This window comes from Antechinus flavipes, chromosome 3, assembly GCF_016432865.1.
Source record: "Antechinus flavipes isolate AdamAnt ecotype Samford, QLD, Australia chromosome 3, AdamAnt_v2, whole genome shotgun sequence".
Taxonomy (NCBI): Eukaryota; Metazoa; Chordata; class Mammalia; order Dasyuromorphia; family Dasyuridae; genus Antechinus; species Antechinus flavipes.
Genome location: NC_067400.1, coordinates 533,699,323 through 533,713,006, shown reverse-complemented (window position 1 = coordinate 533,713,006; position 13,684 = coordinate 533,699,323). Strand labels below are relative to the sequence as shown.

The following is a 13,684-nucleotide window of genomic DNA, read 5'->3' as shown; positions in this document are numbered from 1 at the left end:
GTATTGGGTACTTTATTGGGTGAAATAATTGCTGCCAAGTATTATCCTACTGATCCAAAAATCACTATTAAGAAGCTATTAAAGCCTTTTCTAGTCATATGAAAAAATGCTCTAAATCACTATTGATTAGGGAAATGAAAATCAAAACAATTCATACCTATCAGATTGGCTAAGAAGGCAGGAAAAGATAATGATAAATGTGGGAAAGCTGGAAATTCATCCATTGTTAGTGGAGTTGTGAAGTGGTCCGACCATTCTGGAGAACAATTTGAAACTATGGTCAAAGGGATATAAAACAGTACATCCTTTTAATCTAGTAATGTCTTGACTGGGTTTGTATCCCAAAGAGATCATACAAAAGAAAAGAGGAACCACATGTACAAAAATGTTTATAAAAGTCTTTTTTTTTTGAATGGGAAGGATCTGGAAATTGAGGGGATGGCCATCAATTGGGGAATTGCTCGATAAGTTATGGTATATATGAATGTAATGGAATATTATTGTTCTGTAAGGATGGGCAGATTGATTTCAGACAAGCCTTGAAAGACTTACATGAACTGATGCTGAATGAAATAAGTAGAAATAAAAGAACATTATACAAAGTAATTACAATTACAAAGTAAACACAAAGATTATGTGATGATCAGCTGTGATAGACTTGGTTCTTTTCAACAAATTCAAGATAATTCCAATAGACTTGGTATGGAAAATGCCAATTGCATTCAGAGAGAGAATCATGGAGATTGAATGTGGATCAAAGCATAATACTTTCTCCTTTGTTGTTGTTGTTTTCTTGCTTGTTATTTTTTCTTTCTTATAGTTTTCCCCCTTATCTGATTTTTCTCGTAAGACATGACAAATATGGAAATAGGTTTAAGAGAATTGCATATATTTAACCTATATCAGATTACTTACTGTTTTGGGGAAGGGCTAGGTAAGGGAAGAAGGGAGAAAAATCTGGAACACAAAGTTTTACAAAAATGAATGTTGAAAACTATCTTTCATTTTATATGTATTTGGAAAAACAAAATACTGAAGAACAAAAATAAAGTATTTTGCAAACCTTAAAAAATGCAAAAAACCAAAAATCACCGTCATGCACATTTCTAGTGGGCAAAAGTTGTAGAGCTTCACTCTATTTCTGGCTTCTGGCTTTAGGCAGAGTTCTTAGCTGGGGTACTATCTCTTTTTTTTTGGAAAGACTTGGGGGAATAGGTATAGAAAGAGAGGGATTGTGGTTTTGTCCCATGAGGAATCTGAACTCTGACTGACTGGAATAGGCATTTTCCTTTTCAAAAAATGTTTTACCCAGGCACTCCCTCTGGAACACAATTTATACCAGCTAGTGCCCTCAAGTTTATATCTATTTCTCATCTGTGTATATCCTGGTTATTAAAGACTGTCTCTGTCCAAGAAATTTCGTCTGAATTAGGGTCAAAAAGCCCATGTGACTTACTGATTAATTGCGACTGCTGAACTGTTTTCAGTCAGTGCACCCATTTTCAGTCTATTGCCAAGGGCTTTGGGTACGTAGGATCCTCCAGTTTCTCAATTCTATAACACTTTTGCTCTCCCATCCAGATGAGAAGGTATAGGGAAAGGTGTGGGAACATAAATAAAAGATTCATAAAGTAATTTCTGTTGGCTAACTGTACTTCTGGCCTCTTATATGAACGTGTGATTGGTAAAAAAAAAAAAAAAAAAAACCAAAAACAAACAAACAAAAAAAAAAAAAAACAACTTTCTTACCAGGTATTGAATCTTCCCCTCCATCTTTGAAGGCTCAAACATGAAAATTGCCTTAAATACTGCATATATCTATAGGACATTTAAAAAGTTATAACCTTGACTCAGAACTCAATTATTACTTAGTATATATACTAGCAAATATTAAGGAACTTGATATTTCACTATTTTCATTGTGAGCTAACACTGTATATATCTACATATGTTTATGTATACATATGTATATATCAATATATATAATACTGTATATATCTATTTCTATATGTATGTATCTATGTCTTTCATTGTGAGGCTAATATATATATATCTATAGGACATTTAAAAAGTTATAATCTTGGCTCAAAACTCAATTACTACTTAATAGTTATGCTATAAAATATTAATGAACTTGAAGTCTTTGAATCTTCCCTCCATCTATGAAGGCTCAAACAAGACAATTGTCTTAAATACTGTATATATCCATAGGACATTTAAAAAGTTATAATTTTGGCTCAGAACTCAACTTAGTAGTTATACTATCAAATATTATGAATTTGAAGGCTTTGAATCTTCCTTCCATCTATGAAGGCTCAAACATGAAAATTGCCTTAAACACTGCATATATCTATAGGACATTTAAAAAATTACAACCTTGGCTCAGAACTCAATTATTATTTAATATATATATACTAGCAAATATTAAGGAACTTGATATTTCACCATTTTCATTGTGAGCAAACACTGTATATATCTATATATGTCTATGTATACATATGCATATATCTATATATATACTATATATATCTGTCTCTATATGTATGTATCTATGTCTTTCATTGTGAGGCTAATATTATATATATATATATAATATGGCATTTAAAAAGTTATAATCTTGGCTCAAAACTCAATTACTACTTAGTAGTTATATTATAAAGTATTAAGGAACTTGAAGGCTTTGAATCTTCACTCCATCTATGAGGGCTCAAACAAGACAATTATCTTAAATACTGTATATATCTATAGGACATTTAAAAAGTTATAATCTTGGCTCAAAACTCAATTACTACTTAGTAGTTATATTATAAAATATTAAGGGACTTGAAGGCTTTGAATCTTTACTCCATCTATGAGGGCTCAAACAAGACAATTATCTTAAATACTGTCTATATCTATAGGACATTTAAAATCTTATAATCTTGGCTCAGAACTACTTAGTAGTTATACTATCAAATATTAAGGAACTTGATATTTCACCATTTTCACTGTGAGAAAGGAAGAAGGAAGGGATAGGGGAAGATTTATTACATCCAGTTTCCTTTGTTTATTCCTGCTTAGAAACCAGTCTGTCAGCTTTCTTTCCATAGCAATTGGCAGGTAATTGAGCTAAAGAGAGAAGGACAGGCAGAGCTAAGAGCAGGAACTAGGTAAAAAGCCAAGGCCCAACTGACCACAGTTGTCTTTGTATTATCTCAGCCCTGCCTTCATTACATCACAGCATTCTGAACTTTTCAGCCAATCATAGAGCTCCCCATGGGATAATAAAACAGTTTGAAGGTCCACAGGCCTCCATAGCAACACTAAACATCCATTGCCTTTGCTGCCGTTAGAGAGAGTTGTGTTAGGGAATACTCATGCCTCAGAAAGAAAAAACTCCTAGGATGAGTTCTTCCACCTCATCCTCCAAAGTCACAGAGGTAGAAGACACGTTAAAAAACCTGGATGATGATGATGATGATGATGATGATGATGATATGGAGTGTAAAGAGCTAGAAGGGTTGAAGGAAGCCTTGGAGAACCTCCGTGGTCTGTCCAGTGAAGAGAAGAATGAAAAAGCTATGTTACGCTCCCGCCTCCAGGAGCAGTCTCAGCTCATCTGCATCCTGAAGCGCAGGGCGGACGAGACTCTGGAGCGCTGTCAAGTCCTGGAGCAGCTCAACACAGAGCTGGAGGAGAAGAGGATGAGTGATGCTGAGAGGCTGGAGGCCCAGGCCCAGCGCACGCTGAAGCTGGAGTCGCGGTTCATGGACCTGGCCGCCAACCACGAAGAGATGATCCGCTTCAAGGATGAACACAAGAGGCAGAATGTGAAGCTGAGAGAAGAGAACGAGATCTTGAGAAAGGAGAACAGGGAACATTTCAGTCAGGCCTTGAGAGACCAGGAGGCCAAAATTAGTCTGCTCACAGCCCAGGAGGAAAAGTTGTCCAAAGAGCTGGAGACCCTGAAGGGAATATGTGCTGAAGATAAGAGTCGCTCCAAGGCCAGAGAGCGGGAGCTGCTGGACCTACAGAGCCAGCAAGCCAGCTCCCATGCCAAGGAGACCAGCTCCCTCCAAAGCAAGCTCCAGGCTCTGGAGGAGCTGCACCACAAAACCCTGGCCAAGATGGCCAAGGCCGAGGAGAAGCAGAAGGGCTTGAGTTCGGAGCTGAGCAGCCGGCTGGAAAAAGTGACCAAGGAGAAAGAGGAGCTGCTGCAGTTGTCCATGGAGAGGGGTAGAGTGCTTCAGAACAAACAGCTGGAGATCCAGCAGCTGGAGGAGAAGCTGGAGATGGCGGAGACGGCCCGCAAGAACGCACTGGATCGATTTGAGCAAGAAGCTGCCACCGTGAATAGCAGCCTGAGAGTACAAGAACTGAGCCGAAAGATGGAAGGGATCCAGAAGGCCTACGATGAGCTTTGGTTGCAGTCAGAAGCCTTCAAAAAGCACAGTCTGGATCTTTTGACCAAGGAGAGAGAACTCAATGCCAAACTCCGACATCTCTTTCCATAAAGCAGGCCTTGCTTCTGCTGGCCCCACCTCAACTGAAAGGTGTTTTCCTCCTTTACTGGAATAGTAACCAGCTTTCCTTTTATTATATTTCTATTACACAAAGAAAAGCCTTGAGATCCACTTTATTGTCACTACTCTCCTCGTTCCATCAATTTTTGGTTCAACCACCTAGAATACACAATTTTGTCAGATGTCATTTATTTGCATCTGAAATCCAAATCTCTTCAGAGATCCTTCCCTCTCCCTATTTTGTGTCTGGGTCTTTATAGCTCTTGGAAATTTAATTTTCAGCCTTTGAGATGTTTGCAACAGGTGAACTTTCACCTGTTTATAGTTTTGAGAGATGTAAAATTATTCTTCATTTTCAATGAGATTTTCTGTTCCAAATATGAAAATACCTTTAATATATATGGAGGGAGGTTTTGCTGGCTGTATGTCTAGTCTATTTTTCTTGGGTCATATTACATCTGCTATGATGTTGTGTCATTAATGCCTGTGGGAGAGAGCAAATGCTGTTAAGTTTTTCTTTAAGTAAGTAGATCTTAGCATGGTCAATTTGTACAAGAAATATAATTCACCTATATAAAATGGATCTATTTCTCAGTTAGTTTATAATTCAGTTCTTAATTGATTTTTTTCCTTAATAGAGTATTCAAATGGGTAAAGTGCAAAAAGCTTCAAATTAGCTTAATATTGCCAATACAATAGGCTAATAGGAGACGACAAATCCAATAAGTGAAGTACCAGGAAATACAAATTTCTATATTATGGTTGTCCTGGCAGACTTTTGTAAGATCATAAGTTTTGTTACTATTGACTATACAGTGCATATTATACCTGGGGCCTTTTCATTTCTGTCAGTGTACTTTCTTACATTAAAATGTTTAGTCATTAAATATATATATATATATAATATATATATATATTCTTATGTATTCAAAACACTGTACCTTGGAACTATCTGGATAAGCACAGAGGCATAAATAAATAGTATTATACATCTTGGAAATTTCTTAAGTGTCTTTAAAGTATTTTCATGCATATTTCCTTATGTCCATTTAATTAGATAAAATAATGTTGTTTGTAGGCATTATAATGCATACCCCTTAATTTATTTTGTGTATTTTTATAACTCTTCACTCCTTCTCCTTATAAAGTTGGCTTACCAGTATCAACTTTCTATATCACCAAAGACCGCCAACTATTGCATGTTTTATAGATAGCATTTTTTAGGGCCAGCTTAATAAATGTCCAGAAGTTTTAAGTTTTAGTAGGAAATACAAGTTTACATATTTTCTTCTTCTTCTTCTTCTTCTTCTTCTTCTTCTTCTTCTTCTTCTTCTTCTTCTTCTTCTTCTTCTTCTTCTTCTTCTTCTTCTTCTTCTTCTTCTTCTTCGGCAATTGGGGTTTGTGACTTGCCCAGGGTCACACAGCCCCTGACTTCAGGGCTCATGCTCTGTCCACTGTGCTACCTAGCTGCCCCCATACTTTATTTTTAACTACATTTCCCAAATATACCCAACACTATTCACTCTTATATTTTTCTAGAGGTATTCAGGAAAATATATACTCTTTATCAATAAGCAGGAGGTTGTATGAGGGTATATTTCTATACAAGGTCCCACTTATGGGACATCCTGGCTATCTTTTTACTTTATATGGGATAACAATGCCAGAAAAAGAATGAGGTAACAGTACAAATGTAGCTCTTTGTTGAAATTTTACATGAAACTTTGAATCAGGCTGGTTAAGTAGTACTAGTACTGGTTTACTGGTGGCTAGTTTAAAAGTCACCAACAACTGACCCCCAGTCTGTCAATATCTAATACCTCTTGAGTTTCATGTGCAGATAGCACAAATCAATCTCTTTAAGCTGAGTAATTTATAAAAAAAGATTTTTTGCTTAGTTGGGAATGTCTTACTACTCATTGATTATACTTATTTAAAGGACTGAATAAAAAGTGAGTTTTTAGGATTAACAAATTAGAGGTGAATAGAAAAGATTATAGAGAATTTCTATTCACCTAATATTTCTGACTGCTGCCCATTTTACCCTTCCCTCTAGCCTTTAGTTTTATCCTCTGCCATAAGGAACTGCCAAATTTCAAGTTATCATGCCTGTCCGTTTACCCCAGCAAATCTACCATCCTCCTTCTCCTGCCTTAATTGGTATTCTAAAAAATTTCCCTAGTATTATATTATAGAGAAGAAATTAAACCTTAAAGGTCAATTAGTCCCATTCCTTATCCAAAAACTCTAAAACTTCCCTAACGAATGAAAAATTAACCTCTAAAATAATGTGATTGATTTTAACACTCTGCAAATACAATGTGTTATTTGTTTGCCTGATGTGAGATATTGGTACTCACAAAGGCAGTTGTACATTTATTTATTCAAGAGGTATTTATTGATCACCTACTATGTATATTATACAGTATCATTATGCCCTTCTTGCTTCTAAATTTCTTAAGCAAAGTGGCTGTCATTTCTTCTTCATTAGGTAGCTAAAAGGCATAATGGATAGAGTGCTGGCCATGGATTCAAGAAAACCTGAGTTCAAATCCAGCCTCAAGACACTTCACTAATTATGTGAGACCTTGGGCAAATCACTTAAACTTTATCTTCCTCCATTCCCCAATCTGTAAAAATTGAGATAAGAGCATCCACATTTTAGGGCTGTTGCAAGTATAAAATATTTGAAAAGCACTTTGTAAACCTTAAAGTAGTATATAAATGCATGCTATTATTATATTATCATATCTCTCCTTAGCTCTTAATACAATGTCTTAAAATATGGCATATATTTAATGTTTGTTGAAGTAATTTAATCTCTCATGTTGTTCTCTAAAAGGGATGGTAAGATATACAGAAAAAACAAAACAAAACAAAACCAAAAAAACCTTTCACTATAATGCCAAATACAATGTGGAATTGCTTTCCATTTCTCCTCATGAAAGTTTTTATGAATTCACTTCATCAGTCAGTTCCATTACAGAAAAGTTAGTCATTTACGATTTCTTTTTCTCTTATCCTACAAACAAATCAGTGAAGTCCTAGAATCTTAGGTTTGAAAGGGTTGTCAAAAGTCTTCTAGTCCAGCCTTTCACATATAAATTTATATCAATAAGAAATCATATTGCCTCCTCTTGAACTCCACCAGATCCAGGAAGCTCACATTTTTTTTTTCTTTTTCTTTTTTTGGATGAGGAACTTGGGGTTAAGTGACTTACCTAGGGTCACATAATGTTAAGTGTCTGAGATTGGTTTTGAATTCAGGTTCTCCTGACTTTAGGTCCAGTGCTCTATCCACTGTATCATGTAGCTGCCTCTAAACTTAATATTTTATAGCAGTCCATCATCTTTGCAGACAACCTTAATTGTTGTCAATTATAGAATTTGTGATCTGGAAAAGATCTTAAAGATCATCCAGGTCAGGGGCTTTTTTTTTTTTTTTTTTTTTTTTTTACATTTCAAAGTTTTATTCTAGTTTAAAATGTAAAAAAAACATTCTTAGCCAAGGTAATTTAAAAAAAAGGGCAACATCAGGACTTGGCCCTTTGATTGTAATTTACTAATCCCTGCTCTTATTTCACCCATCCTATTTTATAGGGAAACTGAGGCCCAGAGGAGTTAAATGACCTGCTCAAGGTGACACCCAAATTAATTTTTTTGTTCTTAACCCATTTTTGTTCTTTTTAAAATATTTTTTCCAATTACAGATGACAATTTTTAACATTCATTTAAAAAATTTTAGTTTCAAATTCCTTTTTTATAATTTTTTTAATTAAAGCTTTTTATTTTCAAAACACATGCATGGATAATTTTTCAACATTAACCCTTGCAAAACCTTATGTTCCAAATTTTCCCCTGCTTTCCCCCACCCCTAGATGGTAAATAATCCAATATAGGTTAAATGTGTTAAAAATACACCTTAAGTCCAATATGTGTGTGTGTGTGTGTGTGTGTGTGTGTGTGTATTTATTTATTTATAAAATTGCTGCACAAGAAAAAAAAAGATCCAAAAGGGGGAAAATGAGAAAAATGCAAACAAAAAACAAAAAGAGTGAAAATACTATGTTGTGATCCAAACCTAATTCCCACAGTTCTCTTTGGGTATAGATAGCTCTCTTCATCACAAGATCATTGGAATTGGCCTCAATCATCTCATTGTTGGAAAATTTCCCCTCTTCTTCCCTTTCTACAACAGTAAGCAATTTTAATAGAGGTTATAAATATTCAATCATGATAAAACATGTCCATATTAGTCATGTAAAAGAAGAAACAGACAAAAAAGGGGAAAAAAGCATGATAAATATGCTTTTATCTGTATTCAGATTCCATCAATTCTTTCTCTACATGTGGGTAGTATTTTCCATCATGAGCCTGTTGGGATTATCTTGGATTATTGTATTACTTAGAAAAGAGCTAAGTCATTCATAGTTGATGTTGCTGTTATGTGTAAAATATTCTAGTTCTTCTCATTTCACTGAAGTATTTCCAGATTTTTCTGAAATTCTGCTATCATTTCTAATAGCACAATAGTCTTCCATTACATTAATATGTCACAATTTGTTCAGCAATTCTCCAATTGAAGGGCATTCCTTCAACTTCCAATTCTTTGCCTTCACAAAAAAAGCTGCTATATTTTTGTATACATAGGTGCTTTTCCTTTTTTTTTTTTTTAATGGATCCCTCTTTGGTATACAGATGCATTAGTGGTATTATTGGATCAAAAAGTATGCAGTTTGATTATCCTTTGGGCATACTTCCAAATTGCTCTCCAGAATGTCTGAATCAGTTCACAACTCACCAACAGTGCATTTGTGTCCCAGTTTTCCCATATCCTCTCCAATATTTTTTATTTTCCTTTTCTGTCAAATAAGTCAACACTCAAATCATCATTATGCTAAAACCATATCTAGGTAGCTTTACTCTTTAATTTCTCATGCCTTTTACAGATCACTTTCTATTCCAATTTTCGCTGTTCTAGTTTAAATCATTATCTCATACCTGAATTATTGCAACTAATCTCAAAAAAAAATTCAACGAGCTTAATATGTTTAAAGTTCTGAGTTAGCTGTCAAGGATATACAAAGAAAATGAAAAATATGACCAAATAATTTATATTCTCCTGAGGACATACCATATGAAAACATATCTATATTGGATACATTAAGCATTTATCAAGTGTCAGGGACCGCATAAGGCATTAGAAATACAAAGACAAAGAAGAAGCTTTCACTTTAAAATGCTATAGAAATATGAACCATTTTTATTCTCTTGGTCAGAGACACTTCCTATTATGCTAATTCCTAAGCAGTTTTGGTGGCTTTTTTATATGTCAAAATCTGCCCCCTCTGACTCTTAACCCCTCATTCCCACAGAGAGAGTTCCAGAAAGAGACCCTATTCAGAGAAACTTTCTATTCCCAAGTAGTTGCTGTTACATAATACCATATAGAAATGCCCTGAAATGCTTAGCTTATGTTATACTTTAATAGCCATAATTTCATCAGGTATGGATACTCTCTTCACTGATGCATATTGCAACTCCTAGATATCTCAAAATAGGACTTCTTCAAATTTTCCACTTGTGAGCCTTTTTTGCTCAGTAATTTTTACCCAACCTATATTGTGATCCAAACCTAATTCCCACAGTTCTCTCTCTGGAAGAGATTATATAAGTATATAAAATAGGTATAAAAATCAAACACCAATAATAAATCACAATTTTATGACCCCCATACAGGGTGTTACAAGACTTCTTATAGGGTCTCTGCCCATAGAGTTTTAAGAAATTTTGCCATAGAAGTAAATTATTGAGTTGCCACAGCTTTTGTGAATTGTCAGTAGGTCTTTGACAGATTGTAGATTTAAGTAATATGCAGTCTATTATAGATTTCTTTAAAATCCTTTCAAATTTTCTATCACTAATAAAGTTCATGCTTGCACATTGCTATGAATTCTTGAAGGGTCTTATCACTCTTCCTCTCTACTTTCAGTATAAACTCATTTAAATTTCTTTTATTGCTATTTATTCCTCCATCCCCACTTCGTATTCCTCCCAACACTGATATATTAACTGGGAAACAAATTGGAGTTGGCAGCTAAAAAGAAAATAGATGAGACCTGATATTTACAGGAAGTATGAAGTTTGGTACAGTAACTTTGGGAAACATGATGAAGAATGAATAAAAAAGAACTATAAGGATTATAGAGCAGTAAGGACCTAGCTGAAGTTAACATAGCTGGTCAAAAATATCAAGCGCCTACTATGTGTCAGGCACTGTGCCAAATGTTGGGGATGCAGAAAAAGAGAAAAGTCCCTGCCCTCAAAGAACTTATATTCTAATGGAGAAGAAAACATGCTAACAAAGAAGGACATAAATACAAATGTATAAGCACAGTTCTCTTAAAGACTCTCCTAAAGATGTTAGTTATAACTTGGGTGTTGATAATTAGTAATATACAAATATTTGTACATATATACAAACTATATATGTTATATATTAATGATATAACATAGAATAAGTTGAGAAACTCCCAGAAGGAAAGTACTAGCATTGAGAGGGATCTTGAAAGACTTCTGTAGGAGGTGGAATTTTAGCTGAAACTTTGAAAGAAGGGAAGGAAGTCAGGAAGAACAGATAAGAAGGGGAGACTATTCTTGTAGGAGGGACCGTCAGTGAAAATGCCTAAAGTTGGGAGACACAATGTCTTGTGTGAGAAACATTAAGGAAATCATAAGAGTATATAAAAGAGATGTTAGATGTAAGAATGCTGGAAAGGTGTGTGTGTGGGAACAGATTACGAAGGACTTTGAATATCAAATGGAATATTTTAAATTTAATCTTAGACGTGAGGGTGAATCACTGGAATTTATTGAATTGGGCAGAGATGGAGAGGTGGGATAAATGGGACTTGAATTAGGAAGATCACTTTGGTTACTGAGGGGAAGACAAACTAGAGTGGAGAAAGATTTATGGCAAGGAGACAAATTAGCAATATTGTGATAATCCAAAGGGAGGGATCATGAGGTATCTGTACCAGGAAGCATATATGAGAGATTCTGAGAAACTCAAATAGACAAGCCTCAGGAACAGATTGAATATGGAGGGTAAAAGTGAGGAGTCAAAGTTACATCTATGCTGACAATTTGGTTGACTAACAGAATGGTGGTACTCCTAATAGCAATAAGAAAAGAAGAGAGGAAGATTTTGAGGTGAAAGATGAATGACTTAATTTTGAACATATTGAATTTAAATTGTCTGTGTTTAAGAATTTAAAAAGTTACCCTGGCATGGGTTCTGTCAATAAAAAGTTATTAAAAAAAAAAGGAAATGCCATGGGCACAGACAACGTACCTAGTCGCACATGATCTGCCAGCTCTCATGTGTCCCAAATTAGCAAAGCTTGATGACGTGGGAAGTCTTTTCAGGATTTATCTTGTCTGTTCCATGCTTAAGATAAGACCTTCCACGGTCAAAGACTCTGGTACTGGCCAAGAGAGGACCAGGAGAATCTCTTGCTATTCAAAAAAAAAAAAAATGGCCTTAGACTATGGGTCTTGTCATTACATTTTCCCACTATTGCTTCAGAATCATATTTTCCTCTTATTTACTTTTTCATTGTTGTTCAGTCTGACTCTCCATGCCCCCTTTTGGTATCTTGGTAAAGATACTGAAGTGGTTTGTCATTTCCTTCTCTAGCTCATTTTACAGATGAGGAAATTGAAGCAATTGGATGAAGTGACTTGCCCAGAATCATGCAGCTGGTATCGAAGGCCAGATTTGAACTCAGGAAGATGTCTTCCTGACTCCAGATCTTGTATTCTATCCACTATGCCATGTAGCTGCCTCTTACTATATACAATTTTTCCTGAATTAGAAAAAGCAACACATTTCTCTTCTTCCTATTCCGCAAATTAGGGAAAATAGACGAGAAGGGCAAACTAGTTGGCTTCTAAGGCCCTTTCAGGTCGGAAGATGCTCTGATTTCCTTAGGATGCACATTTTAAGATGGCTTTTTTTTTTTTTTGGTAGACACTAATGCAAAAGAAAGTAAGCAGAATCAGGGAAATAACAAATATTATCAACCACAATAAAAAGGAGAAAACAAAACAATTTTGAATGCCATGAAGTTATCATGATCAAAAGTGGCCCAGAAAAAGAGATAGGAAAAAACCACTATTCTCTCCTGAGAGGTAAGAGTTAGGGAACAGTGCATATGATGTCAGTGTTGGTTAGCTTTGTTGGACCATTTTTTTTCCCTATAAGAGACAACTCTCTGGAAGGAGAAACTATTGGGAAATAATAGTGATATGAAAACAAAAGATGGAAAAAATTCACATAATAAATTTTTATATATTTAAAAGAAGTTGTATACAACAGATTTATAATTTCATGAGTAATCATCTTTATTATTCTACTGTTAAGAAAATGGTGGTTGTACTTCATAAATTAAAAATAGATATTTTTAAAATTAAAAAAAATTTAAAAGTTCCAATAATTCCAAAATGTCCAAGAATTCCAAAAGTTATCCAATAATAGTCTGAATTTTTAATGGAGTAAATCAATATGACTTCATGAGTCTTTACAACACTCAGTATCAGTGTGCAAAAAGAGTTCTTGTTTAGTATAGTGTCCAACCCTTTGTGACCCCATTTGGGTTTTTCTAGTGGATGGTTCGCCATTTCCTTCTTCAGCTCATTTTACAGATCAGCTGTGACAAATAGGGTGAAGTGACTTCTCCAGGGTCACAACTTAAAAAGAGGAATCTGCCTGACCTTCTAGCCAGCACTCTATCCATTATGCTTCCTAAGTGCTAGATAAGTAGAGTGTGATAAAGTAAAAGTCTAGCAGGAATGAGAGATTGGAGAGTGAAGGAAAGAGATTGTAAGGTGGGGCAAATATATCATTAAAAAGAGATGATGGCAGGAAGAAAGGAAAATAAGAGAATCCAGAGTATAAATGAAAGATTAGAAGAGGAGTTGAGGGATAGGGTGTCACAATTAGATCATAAAGCAAATTAAGGAGGAATCAAGAGTGGGGAAGATTTAAGATTATAGCCAAGAGAATTTGAGAATTCAACATTTGGGGGCTATTCCATTATCTTATGATGGTGTCTTTTGTTCTTAAAGAGGATCAAAATGATATCTCTGTATTGGGATCAAGGTACAGCAAATCCACCTGT

At 35.0% G+C, this 13,684-nt stretch overlaps 1 protein-coding gene across 1 annotated transcript; it reads left to right on the top strand.

The window, feature by feature from the left end:
- The first annotated feature begins 3,291 nt into the window (after positions 1-3,291).
- On the top strand, positions 3,292-4,600 carry CCDC89 (coiled-coil domain containing 89). The gene has a single exon (XM_051991297.1). It carries the CDS (start codon positions 3,357-3,359, stop codon positions 4,491-4,493), a length of 1,137 nt encoding a protein of 378 aa, XP_051847257.1. The 5' UTR covers positions 3,292-3,356; the 3' UTR covers positions 4,494-4,600.
- Positions 4,601-13,684: the final 9,084 nt, after the last annotated feature.